Raw genomic sequence first — 16,993 nt, forward strand, 5'->3', positions numbered from 1 at the left:
AGAAAACCACTTCTAGCAGATATGCCCTCATCTTGTGCAAATCACTCTCACTTTGAACTTCAGAGTTTAATCTGATTGTTTCAATTTCTTTCTAATTATGTAGGTGCCAATTATTGCCCTTGTATTAAGTCTGCTTTTTCTATGAGCTTGTTTCCAAGAAAAAAAAAAGTTATTTACATGAAATACATGTTTTATTCCTGAGTTATTTCTGCCGTGGACCCACATTCAAAAGCTGCAGAGCTGATAGCCACTGGATCTCAGTGAAGTGAGGATACTGCCTTGACTCTTCACCCTTTCTTCTCCCGAAGTTTCAATGATCAAAGATATATCTTAATACATTCACTTTTGAAATTATATCAAACTTTAAAATGTGAAGAGAATTACCCAAATTTTGTTTTCTTAATATATAAGTGTGTGATACCAAAATATTTATGTCAATTTATTAAAACTGAGGGTGTGATCAGGGCAGGACTGCTACTGTGGCTTGCTCATTTGCTGTCTTTTCCCTTCTGAAAGCTGCTCATACTTTCGCCAGCACATAGTTTCGCAATGACTTTTTTTTTTCCCCTAATGTTTTTAGACTTTGGGCGACACCCAGATATAGCTGCTGCAGATGATTACTGGGGCTGTGGAAACACTGGTTGCTGGGTGGAGTTTCCTGCACAGGCTACAAAAGCTTTGAGAGCCCTCTGGTCCTTTGCTCCTGACTGTGCAGGCCAGTAAAGCGGTGCTAGTGAGGAGGAAGGTAGGATTTTGTAGTTCATTATTGTTCTCTGTAGACCTAGCACGTTAGGAATTGTATGCTGAATTTGCCAAGTGACCTGGTGTAAACTTTCTGTGGGTTGGACTTACTGTCAGGGAAAAAGATGGGTGCAGGCAGGAGACATTCTGGAACATTTTACATGAGGGCTTGGGAAATTACTGCTTTTATTTAATGCAATTAAATAAAAAATGGTTAAAACTTCAAAAGCAGACTTACTTGGAGTAGACCATTTCATATGCTTTATCTTTGCCTTTTTAGTAGGCTGCTGTAGAAATCTGTAGTAAAACCGGAGTTCCTAGATAACTATGCTGTGTATGTAAACTTAAAAAATAGCAGCAGCTGTTGTTACTTCAACAACAGTTTGCTGCACTATGACTGTAGAGCAATCATTGTTCATGAAAGTGATGAGAATCAAATCTCTTAGAAATCAAATCAGAAATCAAATTGTAGAAAATCAAACCAATGTTTTAGAAACATAAGACAGAATCCTGCTTTTCTGACTAAGAACTTGGCAAAGCCATGTAGAAGTTGTATCATCTGGGGTTCTTGCTACTTTCCTGTTCCAGACTTTCACAAGGATGAGACTGTTTTTCTCTCTGATGTTTCCAAAATCAGCAGACTTTCTACTGCAAAGTAAATTACTGTATTAGATCTCCTGCCTATTTTTCTGACTGACATGACTGTAATTTACATCAAGATCCTGGTATTCAGCCTTTGAAAGTAGCCAGGCATTTGACATGCTTCATGATATGGTTAAATAAGCATAGATAAATGCTGTCATTTGACACAGACTATAGAGTAAAAATCTAGTTGTGTCTTTAAATATTTTTAATAAAGTATTTTCTCAAAATCTTAAACATTTTTGATTGGTCCTGTTCAAGGGTGCATCTTCAGGGGATTAAGAGCCAGACAGAAAGCAATATTGAGGTGATTTTTGTAAAACAACAGTTAGGGCTTTCAGTCTGCATGTATGTCTGATTTTTCAGTCCCGTTGTGATGTTGATAATTCCAACAGGGAATCAGTTGCTTCAGTCCTTTCCATAATATATTGAAGTGATATTTGGATTGAATGTATCCCTCCTGGATTTAGGTATTGTTAACAAGATCTCTTTGCATTTTAGAGTGGCAGGACAAAGTATTGGCAAGATCTTGTCTCCATCAGGGGGCTGGCTTTCTAGATGCCAGCCTTCTTTTTTCTTATCGGCTGTAGTTTCTTCCAAAGCAGAAGAGTTTTATATTAAGTTGGTTTCTTACCTTACACAGCTAATTCAAGTAGACTAAGGTCTTCAGCTCCCCCCAAGGGCTGTTGACTACTTTGACTTATATTAAAATGGCATTATTTCTTTACGAGATGGAAATAGATGGATCTGCATGCCAGTGTCTTTATTTCAAAAGAAAAAAAAAAAAGAACTTTAAAAAGTTTTTAAGGCACAGACTTTTTTTCTTACTGTATCATTTAAGACAGAAAAGACATGAAGCTTTAGAGGCTTAATAAAACCAGTTTAGTATAGTCTAGTAGCCTTCTGCTCCAGCCAGCCCCAAAAGCATGGAAACCTTTCGATCTTGGTGTCATGGGTGCGTGTAGCAATATGTAGAAGAAAGGGATGTGCTTCCTGAAGGTAGCTCTCCCTGGAAAATATTACTTTATCAGGCAAAACACTCGTCCTCTCAGATCTGGTGCTGGGAGATGGAATCTTGTTTGGAGTGGTCCTCTGCTCTGTGAATCAGTTAGTCAGCAGACATAGCAGGACGTGCCAGCGCTGATTGACTCAGTGTTCCCAGGATGGAGACTTATAACTGTTTCCATCCCGCTGCATATGGCCTTCATGTGTGCTGTTACAAAATGCAGCAGAATTTTGGGTGCCATACTGCTTCATCTGCCACTGTTAACTTCTGTCAGAAGAAGGGCGCAGGAGTCACTCTGACAGCCTGAGCAAAGTGCAGGTTGCGGTTGTGATGTGAGCATGCTTTTCTGATCCTGAATAAATAGCAGGTCATAAAAGTTGATCTTTAAATCTGACTGAATATTCTGTCCATTATTTACCCAGTTGAGACTTACTCTAAATAACATATTAATACTGATTTTAAATCAGTTTCAGCTTTCCTGGCAGCACTAAATTCCTTCCTGAGGGAAGGAAACAAAAGCAAGAGACTTTTGGGGAAGAGGGAATATGGCTAGCTCTTACCTTGGAGAGAGCTGCTGGCAGGCTGTGTGAGGTATTTATTTGTCACTTTTTTGACTGCTGAGTGCAGAAGGAAGCTTTACAGTTTAGCTGTGAGGGAAAGAAAGAGCTGGGCTGCAGCTACACTCCTTGGTCCTCAACTTCAAAGTCAAAAGGCTGAGCTCTACCCTTCCTATAGGACAGAGGGGATGTGTTAGCAGCATAACTAACATAATTTTTAAAAATTGTGTATATGATCTGTACTCCAAGACTGCAAACAGAATTTTGTCTCTTAACACCAGTTTCAAAATCAGTCTTGTTTACTCAGTAGCAGTATCTCTAGTTATTGCTTACACATTTGCTTTAAAACCAAGTCTTCCCTAGACCTTGCTGAGGAGGAGTGTTTAAAAAAAAATCTAGTTTGAATAACTTTATTTGATAAACTATTTATTTCTTCTTTCTGTTTCCTCACTATTTCAGTTAACAAACAGAATATTCCCCACACCAACAACAGAAGTTGTTATGAAGCAACATGTTAATTATTTTTGAGTACTTAATGTTACATCACTTCTCATTTTTTCCTTTTCTGCATAATGACTTTTGGGGAAGCTGCATGGACTTTCTTTCTTAGTGTTAAAGAGCAAAACTTGTTTTTATTTCCTCTTCTTAAATTGGTAATGTTTTATTATTATTATGCAGAAATTGTAGAAAATATGCAAGAAAAAGCAATGTATACAAAACTATCCAGATTTAATCATCTTCCTTAAAAAATGTCTAGTCAAAGAAATTACACTAAAGTATATTAACAAGGGAATTTCTTTTTTCCTAACATAGTACACAAGATCTCCACTGTCAGTAAATGATGAGACAAGAACCCTTGTTTACAAGGAAATTTCAAAATGATCAAACTAAATGGGCATAGATGATAGATTAACTAATTGGTTTCTAGTAACTTCCCTTTGTAAGTAAATGCTAAAGTATTGCTATAAGCACATACGTAGTACTACTGCTGTTCTTACCTAAAACTTCTGAAAGTAGCTAAGAGTGTAGGGGTGAGTAAGCAACTGTGAAGCATCACATCACTCATAAAACATCAAAGTTGCCTGCCTCCAATACCGGCCAGTTACCATGTGGGACATTAACCACAACATGTCATCGTGCTGGAGAAGTGATTTTGAAGGTAGAAAATCTTAAGTTGCACTGCTGTTCAAAATGATGGAAAAGTGTTTGTAACTTGATGCATCTCTTCCCAGAAACTCGTGTCAACATGGCTATGGTATCAGAATTTCTGAAGCAGGCATGGTTCATTGAAAACCAGGAAATGGAATGTATTGTAAGTATCATCAACTTTTGAGTGCGCCATGCTTATTTTCTTGTGGTTTAAAGTGGTTTAAAGACATCTAAACATCTTTAATACATGCAAATGGAGGGAGAACAGTGGCAAAACTAGCAGATTAGAACTGGAACCTAATTTTATTGCAGTGTATAATCTAATGTAACCATATAACTAGGAAGTTTGCTGCAACATGAAAAATTGCTCCTATTTGCACCTATCAGTGTAGTTATCAATTCCTCGGCAGAACTAGTTAATGTGATTAAACTGTAATTCCCAATGGCCAGTTACTGACTCACTCAGATCGGCTTCTTTAATGTGGTGATCTGATCCTGAGCTGTGTGTGTGTGTCTGGACATGTCCAGGTAATATATGTGAAAAAAACAGGGACTCTTTGTGTGAAGTGTAGGAAGCCATGAGTTGGAACCCAGGAATGTAAAGGAGGAAGTAAAGTCACTATATACCTTTCATTTCATATGTTATGCTGATGGTGGAGCAAGCTGTAGCAGGTAATAAAAAACCTCAGATTATGAGTACAGTTATACATTAAAAGGGAGGGATACAGTTGTGAGGAGTCAAGAGTTACTGTGCTAGGATGATACAGAGAATCTTTGTGATAATGAGGTGAAGATACTGAAATGAAAGCAAAGGTAAAGCAGTACGCTGTGAAATCACACAAGTTCCCAAAAAAACTTGTAATTTGAAAAGAAAATGATGTAGGCGAAATTTCAGTAAACAAAAGTTTTCTGCTCTAGGCCCTTGTAGATTTTGTAATTTTGACTCCACAACATTTTGTGCACAAACTTTACTCCACCCATCCTATTCCCATTCCGCTCCCAGAGTCCTGAGACATTCTTAGCTATGGTGGTTATAGAGGCTTTTGTATTGCTGATAGGTAAGTTTGACATGGAAACCAGCATACAAAGGTTAGCTTGCAAGATTGAGAAACAGGCAATGAGACAGTCCCACTCCTTTGTTGACTTAGCACACAAGATCTCTTGAAAAGTATGCTGGAGACTTAAAATGCCAAGATTTAAGTATGAGATTTAAATATCTCTGTGCTAAATAATTAAGTATGCAGTCTGTCTGCTCTCTTACAACTCCTAGTGAGACAATTATGTAGGGAGATGAACATTAATTTATCAGATGCTAGAAGTGTACAAAATTCAATACAAACTGTTGTATGTAAAATATGTATTTGTAAAATGTTGCCCTTTCTTTTGGGATATTTTGTTTTAAAAGGCAAAGGATTAAAAATTTGAAATACTAGTTTTTGAAAAAACAGAAAGACTACAGGGGATTCTGAGTCATCTAGCTAAACTAGTGGTGTCTTCTAATACGAAATCTCACCATATATCACAACAATGGGAATTTTGTACAAATCTTTCATTCAAGAGTCTTGGAGCACTTTATATTTCTGTAAGAGTAGTAGACTAGAATCAGTTATTTAGTGCTGTTGAGTTGAGTGCTGTATGAGTTATTTAATGCTGTTAGTCCTACCCGTAACAGGATGTGTCATGTTGCTGACAGGACAAGCCAGATGATCTGTTGTACAGTTCCCAGAGATCTCCAGACATTGACTAGGGAGTGCCCATCTAGGAGCAGATTGACCAAAATCAGCTAGTGGATAATGCTTTGCAAAGACTGTGGCTTATGTTTAAAGTTTCAAAGAAGCTGGGCAAGAGGTCTCTACTTCCTTTCAGAGTTAGGCATGAACACTTCCCCAAGGTCTTGAATGCAAGAAAAGTTTGAAAGCTTAGATATGAATTAGCTGAGGACACCCATAATGTGGTAACACAGTCAGTTTGCATAAGATGAGCAAAGAAACTAGCACTTTACTGGAAGTGCCTGTAGACTTTAATTGTGGGTTTAGAGCCTTTAAAATTTGAGCATAATTTCCTAATTATGACAGTTAATTATTTTCCTGTGCAACCCAACTTACACTAAAAAATAGGCGTTCAAGAACCTAAACCAGTTTATGAAGTACTTTTTTGTTTAATATGAGAGCAAGGCATAACCATTATTGAACCTGTTCAATTTCCTGTAGCTACAAAACTGTATGTTTTTGATAATAAGAGGCAAATACACGGTTTATTTGGGCATTCAAAACTGCATCTGTACAAAAATATTCTTCAGTATGAGCAAATTTTATTTTTTATTTTTCCTCTGCAGAAGAGCGCAAAAGGTATCCATGGAGTACAGTCATACCCGAATTTTGATCCATCAGCTGATGTTGCTGCTTTGGACAGAGCTATTACTGTAAAAGGTAAGAGGAGTAAATATTTAACTTAATACATTAGGACTCTTCTTTTGAAAATTTTGAGAATAGCACTGAATAAAATACACTGCAAGAGGCAGTGGCAAGCAGGAGAGGTGCCTCTACTTTTAAAAGTTTGGCAATGCATTAAATTATGCCACTTGGTGAAGAATCTCAACTCTTGGAAAGCATGATGTTCTATTATGCTTTCAGACCTTAATGCTATATTAAAGTTCTGGAATATGTTGAAGGAATAGTTGAAAAAATTTAAGGAAAGAAATAATATTACAACATACCATACTAATATTACAACATACCATACTAATACTTTTTGGCTTGATTTCCACAGAATTCCTGCAAGAGGCAGTGATTATGGTGATAATCTTTTGTATGCTTCTGTTGCATATCTCTCTTTTAATGAAAATCACATTTGGTGCTTTGTCTGTACTTCTGAAGGTTTTCCAGTTTGACTTACTGAGATTAAAGGAGAGTGCCATCTAATTTGTTTTTTAGTGTGGGTTTCTGTTTATTTGGGTTTTTTTCAATTAAATTTTTTTCAATTTCCAGTGTATATCTTTTGAATATATTGGAATTTTGTTTGTTTATTCACAGGTGTGGATGAAGCCACCATCATTGACATCTTGACTAAGAGAACAAATGCTCAACGACAGCAGATCAAAGCTGCCTATCAGCAGACTAAAGGAAAGGTAAAGTATATTCAAACCAAGCTTAATTTTCACTCAGAGTATCCAAGTTTCTCCAGGCTCAAATGATATATATGAGTAAAGATAGAATACTGAGTAGGATAGGAGAGTTGTAGGACCACAACACTCTTCCCCAAGTCTACCAACACTGCTATAAAGAGGGGCTTCAAGTGATTTTTTTAGATAGGCAGCAGAATAAACCAGATTTTTAATTTTTTTTCACCCCTCTTAAATTTAGGTCAAATTAGAATATAGTCTCTTTACCTTCAGAACTTGTCTTTTTGTTTAGGGTGATATTACAAATGTTCACTTCAAAGTTGCAATAAACAATAAGTTCAAATGTTACACAAATAAGCAACTCAGTCATAATTATAAGAGTAATATGACATTATCTTCTCTTGAAGAATGAGCAGCCTATTTTGAGTCTTCTTCTGATGCTGTAAATATTTAAATATAGCTGAAAATGTGTGAAAGCACTTGAGAATACTTACTGAAAAACCCTGCCTGACACTTTAATTAAAGTGTCAAATGTGAAAAAATTGAACCTTGAAGTACGGTTTCATAATTCTTTCTATTAGATATAGGAATGATATAGACTTAGATTGATCAGAGGTCAGAATAATTTTTAGACTGCAGCTGAACATTGGCTACACTTCTACCATTCATTAACTTAGTGTATTTCTTATTCTTCCTGAAACAGAGTCTAGAAGAGGCTTTGAAAAAAGCTCTGAAAGGCCATCTAGAAGATGTTGTTGTCGCTTTGCTCAAAACTCCAGCTCAATTTGATGCTGAAGAATTAAGAGCCTCTATGAAGGTAAGGCAAAATTTTCAGAGAAAAACTTTCCTAGAAAACATCTTTGTTCATCAAAGCCTGTAAATAAACTGGACATAGATTTCAAGACTGGTGTATTATTTTTCTTTTAACTTCATTTTGTTAAATAAATTTGTATTGGTAACTCAGTTTATGAGAGCAAGACCCAATAATCCCTGCTGAATTTCAGAGTTAGGGGAGATTCTTTTGTGAGAATGAACTCCCCTGGCCTCTGAAAACTGCTTGCTAATGGGAGCCGTAGCATTTGCATGCTATGAATGTTTACATAGGAGAAAGAAAATAAGAATGTAAAATGTATGAAGAAAAAATACATCCTTTCCTTTTTTCTATGTACAGTGTTTGATCCTTTTAGCACTTCTTCTTGGCACCAGTATATTGAATGTGGTAAAAATTTAATTCCAAAAGAGCTGAAATTGCATAATGTGGAAGAACAATATTTTAAATTTTTATTTCTCATTGCGTGTGGTGCCTTCAAAACCAAGCCAGTGATTTTAATCTTATTTCTATTATGAATTTTATGTTTGTTCTATTGAGGAACATCTCTAAAACTTCAGTTGCTTTTATCAGGGGCTTGGTACTGATGAAGATACCTTAATTGAGATTTTGGCCTCAAGAACCAACCAAGAAATCAGAGAAGCCAACAGATACTACAAGGAAGGTAATTTAGAGCAAGAAAGAAGTATTAAGAAGCAAGAAAAAAGTTATACCACTGTATAACCTTATGGCAGACACATCAGAGTCACAGCCTCACCATGAGGAGCTGAGAACAAAATAGGAGACAAATGAAGCTTCAGAAAAAATTCACAGGGTTGCTGTGGAGGGAGATCCTATGTAGATCCCAATAGTGAAGGAAGAGATACATCACCACTGCTGGGATTTTGGGTGTCTCATGAATGAGTCACACATTCAGGTGTTTTCTTGGATGCATGCAAAGACAAGCTGCTTTTCTTCTCCTGTAACTAAAACTTGGCTGACATTTTAAGATAAAAGCATAGGCTGGGAAAAAAAGAAATCCTACTTAGTAAGCAGCACAGATGTGTTAGCAGTAGGAATAACCAGTGAACTGTAGGGGAAAAATACTTGAAGAAATTGCTACAATATAATGTGGTATCCCTCTTACATGCAGAGTTTACTGTATTGTCTAATTAAATCCTGTTTTCTGAGATGATGAGGTAACTTTTACCAAGACATTTCTTCATAGATGCCTATATTAAAAGCTTGATTTTTTGAGAGAGTTTTGGGTTTGAGTTCGATACTTATAAGAACAGCCAGAAGTAAGAATGAAAAAGGCTCAGAAAAAGGTTTATGTATTTTACAAGCTGAAACCTGAGACAATGTTACCTACAAGACCATAGAGGAGGACATTTTTCAGCACACTTTAGGTTTTACCTCCAATTTCACAGCAAATTTTAGGATTTAAAGAGTATGTTACAAATAAACTACTTTTTTTGAAGCCAAATGAAAGTAAGAAACCCGCATTTCCAATGGGCATTTTTAAGAAAATATTGTAAAATACCATGGAGTGGTTTGATGGGACCTTTAAAGATTATGTAGTCAATTTAGTTGATAACTTCAAACTATTTGATTGTAGTGCTGAAGAGAGATCTGACACAAGACATCATCTCTGACACATCTGGAGACTTTCAAAAGGCTTTGGTTGCTCTGGCCAAGGTATGCTATGCTTAAGCATTTTGAGTGACAGTATCTATAATCAAAAATCAGTGTTCTCAAGACTATTTTAGAGAGACATGCAGTAAATGAAGATTTATGCAATATTTATTTCCTTGCATTGCTTTTTTAAACTTTCATATCCTAGACCGTTAGAAACAGTTCTTAAACAAAATACGAGATCTTAGCTCAAACACCTTTTAAAAACTTCATTTTAAAACAATACTCCTTTTTAATCAGTTACGCTTTTAAGACATTTTTTGTGCTATCTTTAAGCACTAGAAAAATAACAGGCATAATGTCATGTCAATTAACTAGAAAAAGAATAAATGTTTAAAATTAGAGGAATAAACTTTTTTCTTTCCTGTTAATAAATGTTTCTAGTAGTTAAATAATGGGACAAGGTGTTTTGTAAATTTACATTCAAAACTAAATGAGTTCAAACACTGGACCTTCCCAATTAAAATACCCTTTTAAAATTAATAAATATTTGATTTTTGAGTATATGTATATGAACCTTGTACTTGCATAGGAGATGATTTTTTTTATGCATCTATGTGCATGGTTTAGACTTCCAGTTTTAAATTTCAAATCTGAAAGGAGCCTATTGCATGATCATCAGGGAGCAGGTCGCAGGTCTGAAGCCTGTTTCTTTCCTGTCAAGAAACAAATACTTCCTGTGTATTTTTAGGTAGGAGTTAAGAAATAAGTCACTGATGGCTGTAGAAGTATGTTCTCTGATTACAAATACAATGGTTTTATTCACAGGATGATTCACATAACTGCACCTATTTCAAGTTTTGTATTTGCTTACATATGAGAGTGGTGCTGCAGAACTCTCAAATGTTGAGCTTTAGAGAACTGAATGATTGTGAGTACCAGTGAAATTTTATTTATTTCTTTATGTAGGCTGATCGATGTGAAAATCCTCATGTGAATGATGAACTTGCTGACAATGATGCCAGGGTAAGATCATACTTCGCACTTTGCAGAACTTCTTCTGAGATTGTTGAATTTGCAGAATTTCTTCTACTTGAGATTCCTCTGGCTGTCTGAATCCTGTGCATTGCAGACATAACAGAGATTTCAGTGTCATACAGCAATTAGTTCTGAGGAGATAGTATTGTACAAAATTCATGTTAGTTAATTGTATAAAGGAAATTAGATCTTCTTGCTAATATCTAGCTTCAGAAACATTTCTGCAGGACCTCGTCTAGTTCATGAAAAGCATGAATACCATTTGAAGTACAAGTCAACAAGTGGAGGAATCTGACCCAGTCTTGCTTCTGTTTATAAAACAATTGTTTATAAAACAATTAAGGAGCAATGGTGTGCTCATCTATATGGAGAATCAGCTACCATACACTGACCATTGTGAACTCTACAGCATGTTAGATATTGGTATTGCTTTTTAGTGACAAACCTTTCAAGATAATTGGTAAACCTCAGAGTAATTTTCTCAATAATTATAGCATAAACATCTGACCTTTTTCTTATTTCTTCCAAAATTAGTGGGACTATCTTTGCTAAATTCTTGACAAAACTCAGCAATCGTTGCTGAGTTTTCACAAACAAAATGTTACATCACAGTTACAATTTAAGTTTAGATGACTTTAAATTGATTTTTTTAAAAAAACCAAGCCAAGAAAAGGCCATTGAGAAATACTGCTTTAATTCCTGTAACATGAAGAGTTTAGTTCTGTCATCAGCTGTAGATATGAAAATAAATTAATACTTTTTCTAAGTTCAGAAATTGATTGTTGTTTATCTTGAAGCAGAGTGTTAAATCTTCATGCTTTGGGAAGGTCTTTTATTATTACTCTTAGAGAGGTTTGAGAAGGTAAGGAAAATGGAGGAGACTGATTTGGTGTTTATTCCTGGAAGTAAAAGCTCACTCCTGGAAAGATGAGGAAATATTTAGTACATAGGTTTCTCCTGCATATTGCAGTTAGTTGCAGAAATAATTTAGTCAGTCTTACGAAATCCTACTAGTCCTGAACTTCCTGAACTTCGGCAGTTTTAAGCAATCCTACTGGTCCTGAGGCTTTCATGCAGACTGCTATCATGACAAATGAAAAATAACTTCATTCAACAATTCTGTACACTCAGGAAAGCTGGACGATGATTGTAAAATGTCATATTGAAAGTAGGTGTCGAGTTAGCTAGGGTAGAGTTTTGATCTGGATTTTATCAAGGAATAGGGTTCATTACTAACAAGCAATGGCTTGTTATTCAAATATATTCAAATATATTCAAAATACAGTATTCTTGTTTGAGTTTTACTATTTCCATATTGACCTTGTGACCTTTTTTTTTATGACAGGCCTTATATGAAGCAGGAGAGAAAAGGAAAGGAACGGATACTGGTGTGTTTATAACTGTTCTTACTAAAAGAAGCTACCCGCATCTTCGAAGGGGTAAGTTGAACAAAGCTTCATGCTTTTCTGGGATGATTTTTGAACATCGCCTGGTCATGAATTCAGAGAAGATACAGATTATCAGGACATTACTCTCATTGGAAGTATGCCTGTTGATAAAGCAGACTAGCTGTTTTTTTCAGTAGCAGAGATGAGCAATATCATTTAGGCTAAGAAAAAATCTGAAATACCAGCTGGGTTATGATCACAATGCCAAGCAATGAGAGCTCCCCAAAGTGGTCTTGCTTCTTAGCCAGTTTTACCTAGACAGGGGGCTATCACACAATGTCACAGGCTCTGGGGTAGTCAGTTGACCACCTCTACTCCAACCAATGGAAAAGAACCTTTCCATCCTGCCAAAGTCCCATTCTGTATGCTGACTCTGACTCTTTTCAGCAGTAACTGATGCGCAGTAACACTGCTCTTTGCACTGTGCTGTCTGAAGAAAATGAGAAAAATGACCCACAAACTGTCTTCTAGTAGTGAGGACAGAGTAGGGCAGAGACAGTGCAGGGAGAATACTCTTTTTTTCCCATTATTTAGTCTTTCAGCAGTACACCAAATACAGCAAGCATGACATGAACAAGGTACTGGATTTGGAGCTGAAAGGGGATATTGAGAATTGCCTCACTGCCCTTGGTAAGTGATTCTGCAGATTGAAACCTACTGTATGTTCTGACTAAACTTAACCTTTTGTTTCTGCCATAATTCCTCTGATCAGAAACTTTCTGTACTTACCCTACTTAATAGAGAAGCTTGCTAAATAATACCTTGGAATGTCTAATCTAATCATGATGATTTAATTTACATGCCTAAAATCAATTGAAGTTAATGAATGAGTAGCAATACCTCTCCTAATATTTGGAAAGGTCTATTAAGGAGAACAGATGAGTTGCCAACATAGGAAAACCTTTACAAGAAACAAATATGCTGAAAAAATCTGTCAGAACAGGTATAGTTTGTATCAAAAATCCAATAGTTTTAAACCTGTCTTCAACCAAAGCCACTCTTCTCTAAGTTTCATGTTGCAAGAATACTTATAATATTGATTATTAAAAACATAAATTCTTTCAGTGATTTTGTTCAAGAAAATGTTCATATGAGCTTAGTGACTGTTGTTCATGAACAATAAGGTAAGGAAGGGACTCCCTCTTACCAATCAATCAGGGGTGTAATTTGGAATCCAGGCACCCATCTTGTTCTTAGCTTTCACTTTCATATCATATGAAAACATATAATATCATACTTTGGATAAAAGAATGATTTTCATCAGATCGCTCTTAATATTGAAATTTACCTGTAACTTGGTTTACAAAATATCAGATTTTGTAACCTCCAGCTCTGCTATAGAAGGCATAAATGTTCTCACATGTTTCTTCTTGGGAACTGCAACACTTTCATTAATTTTATAATTAAATATAAATATTTGTTATAAATAATTATAAATATATAAATACAAATTTTATAATCTCCTGGTAAACTAGGGAGAAATGTGTTATTTTTATGGTAATTGTTCTCCCCTTATTGAATTGCTTTCTGAATAAACAGAGGAAAGGCTCTTCCTGTCCTCGTACATTATGAAGAAAGGTAACAAAAAAGTACATAAATTGGGTATGTGGGTAGGAAAAATAAAAGGGTTTTGAAAGTGTTTTATTATACTTTCATTACATGTATAGCAGAAGTGACCTTGTCTCACTCCTTCATTACAGTAAAATGTGCCACAAGCAAGCCAGCATTCTTTGCAGAAAAGCTCCATTTGGCAATGAAGGTAATCTAAATAAAGATCTCCTCTTTGTAAACATGATGTGCTTTATAAGCAGAAAAATAAAAAGTTAGCTAGAGGTCTCTAGGCCCTTTGTGTGATAGAAAAAACTACAGAGGGAAATTCAGAGTTTTTGTCTCACTCCTTTTATTACTTCCTTTGAAACCTGAGACTTTCTGTTGGAGGAGTTGTGTATTTGCTGTAGTGTGCTCAGGAAGGCATCTGTCCATCCACACATATCTTTTAATGTTACAGGGACAGGAAGCAGACTAGAACCCTTATGAAACAGCAATTATAGTAAAAAGGGAAAAGGAGAGCAACTACAGATGTCAGCAGGAACCTTGTGGAAGGCTAATCTATAATGAGATATCCATGATCCTTCTGGCAGGTTTGGAACCCAAGTTAGTGAGGCAGCTGGAAATCATGAAACTGTCTAGTATGTAGCTATTGTCATAACTCCTGTGACTTGGTTAGAAGCAGTCTGGGAAAAACTGAGTAAAATATTATGGAAATACAGATAACTGTGCTACTAAAAGAGTAATTTAAAAAGGCAGTAAAGTCTAGGCTGTCCCTAATGTTGAGCAAGCATAGTGAAGAACATGTCTGTTTTTAGGAAGCAGCTAAAAGAAATATTTAAAAATACTAAAAAACCTTAAAAACAACAGGGTGGAGGTAGCCTGTCAGAAGTGTTTTGTGCTCATAGGGCAGATATGAGACCTCCCTGTTACAAGAGATACTCGGAAATGGAAAGGGGTATGCTCATCTATACAGAAGTCTGATGGATTAACATACGGAACTTAATCAAAGGAATTTCAGTGACAAAAGTAGCATAATTCTTTTCTCTATTTTTTCTCCCCATTTCTTTGTTTCTCTTAACAGGGTGCTGGGACCCGGCACAAAGACCTCATCAGAATCATGGTTTCACGCCACGAAGTGGATCTGAATGAGATCAAAGGCTATTACAAGAGTCTGTATGGCATCTCTCTCCGCCAAGCCATTATGGTAGGTTTTCTCCCACGTGACACATGAAACACAAAGCAACCAGATGATTTTTGCAGTCTGGTAAAGATCTGTTAACTTCTCTGCTTCTCAGTTACCAGTTCATCCTGCATAGCTCATTGCAGATGAATCCCTTATGTATCCAATGGCCCACAGGCTGGGACAGCGAATTCTTTTCGTAGGTCAGTGTTGTTGTTGGAAGAGCTATAGAAGTACTAGTGATACATGTCTCAGGATATCACCTTACAGTACAATCCAAGAGCTGAAAGGAGAGTACAATATCCCCAAATTCTTGTACTTAAGCAGTACCTTGACAGGAGAGTGGAGATGACTACTGTGAGCTCTGGGGGAGGTATTTGACCCAACTGGATATTGGCTTTTTACATTCAGGGTACTCCAGCAAATGAATTTTTAATTTTATTAACATGTATTTGGCCCCTTTTCCTTATGACCTAAGTAAATGAGTTAAACTAACAAAAATATTTTATTAAAAGGGACTGACTACCCAATGTACTTTTGAGAAAATTCAAGTAGTGAGGGACTTGAATAAAGCTAAACTGGCAAAGCATCTTTGTGGAGAGTAGTAGGCATTGCCAAAAAAAAAAAAAATAGATGTCTTGATTGGAGTAGAAACATACATGTATGATAGTGCCTTTTGGATTTTTACTGATGTCTGCTAATTTTTGAGTTCGGTGCCAAAGGTCACATTTAATCTTCCCTTAAGCATGTGTGTTACCTGTAATTTGGTATGTAATTACACCACCTCATCGTGTTCCAAAGTGGTGATTGCATCCAAAAGTGTTGAGGCATAGCTTGGCTACACTGAACAATTCATATACCTCTGAAAACAAGATATGCATGTAATAATTGCACTGCATACATAATGCATATTACCCATTTTTACCAAGCTGAATAAGCAATCCCATGATGAGCAGAGTATCATTACTGTTAGCCTTTGTTTGAGATGCTCCTAGACACAATGTGTATACACAGTGTTTTAATATTAATGAGCTTTAGACACCACTGATCAAGAAAGAAAGTTTCCCTTTATTTAGAGTAAAAGCTTAAGCTCCTGGGTGAATAAAACTCTTCTGTTCTTCTCTTCTTCACTTACACCACTAAACCTCCTAACATTTTTACTAGCCTTGTCTGCCTATGCTCCACTCTGGAAATGCATGTGTTTATTTCTAGATCATACAAATAACTTCAGTGACAGTGCTTGGTTCCGGCTCAGTCTATGGCTAACTTGTGTTTTATCAAATGGTTAATTTATATAGATGGAGCACTGATATTTGATCAATGTATATTGAATGTTAATTGAAATTTATTTTACTTGAGACCATTCTAACAATTGTGGGGTTTTCATGCTTAAATTTACAGGATGAACTCAAAGGGGATTATGAAACCATCCTGGTGGCTTTATGTGGAAGTGACAACTAAATTTCATGTTCCTGAAATGCACTGAAGCCCACTTGCAGAAAATCTTTATATTTGCACATCTGTGTAAAACACAGGCTTTACATGCAGAGGTTTCTGTGGAATGGCACTTAGTGCATGCATATTGTGTTGAAAACCTGTAACCAAAAATGTTTTTCTTCAATATCCTTGCTCTGAACAGCGTCATTATTTCTGGTTGCCATTACTTATGCTAAGTGAAAGAATGCCCTCCCCCTCCAAGTTTCTATTCACGTGATTAATTACTAACATTTTTCATAAAGTTTTATCTATGCTAAGCAAATAAACTTTTAAAATAAAATTCAGAAATGTGTAACTTTGTATATCCTTTGTTACTATTTTGCATTTAATTTCATGTTGTGTGAGTGCTGTGTGTGTTAAGGGGAAAATCAGTAAACAGCTTAATCAAAAAAGCAATGTAGTAACATCAAGTGTATCTCTGACCTGCATAAGATTTCTTTTTGGCTGCATGCAACAGGGTTTCAACAGAATCATGTCCTTTCTGAAAGCGGAGCCTAACTATTCAACTTCAAAATGGGAATGAGGGAGCACTTATAATTTTTATTTAGACTAAAGGAGAGGATAAAGTTAAACATGCTAGTAGTATGAAAACAATTGTTATCTCATTACAGGGGCTTTGC

The 16,993-nt window shown here is 36.0% G+C and overlaps 1 protein-coding gene across 1 annotated transcript; it reads left to right on the forward strand.

The window, feature by feature from the left end:
• Positions 1-604: 604 nt before the first annotated feature.
• ANXA1 (annexin A1) lies at positions 605-16,661 on the forward strand. Its single transcript, XM_002191271.7, has 13 exons — positions 605-745; positions 4,179-4,258; positions 6,431-6,524; positions 7,128-7,222; positions 7,920-8,033; positions 8,619-8,709; positions 9,643-9,722; positions 10,629-10,685; positions 12,043-12,136; positions 12,680-12,775; positions 13,846-13,904; positions 14,778-14,900; positions 16,278-16,661. Exons 2-13 carry the CDS (start codon positions 4,193-4,195, stop codon positions 16,335-16,337), a joined length of 1,029 nt encoding a protein of 342 aa, XP_002191307.2. The 5' UTR covers positions 605-745; positions 4,179-4,192; the 3' UTR covers positions 16,338-16,661.
• The last annotated feature ends 332 nt before the right edge of the window (positions 16,662-16,993 follow it).

This window comes from Taeniopygia guttata, chromosome Z (assembly GCF_048771995.1).
Source record: "Taeniopygia guttata chromosome Z, bTaeGut7.mat, whole genome shotgun sequence".
In the NCBI taxonomy this organism is placed as follows: Eukaryota; Metazoa; Chordata; class Aves; order Passeriformes; family Estrildidae; genus Taeniopygia; species Taeniopygia guttata.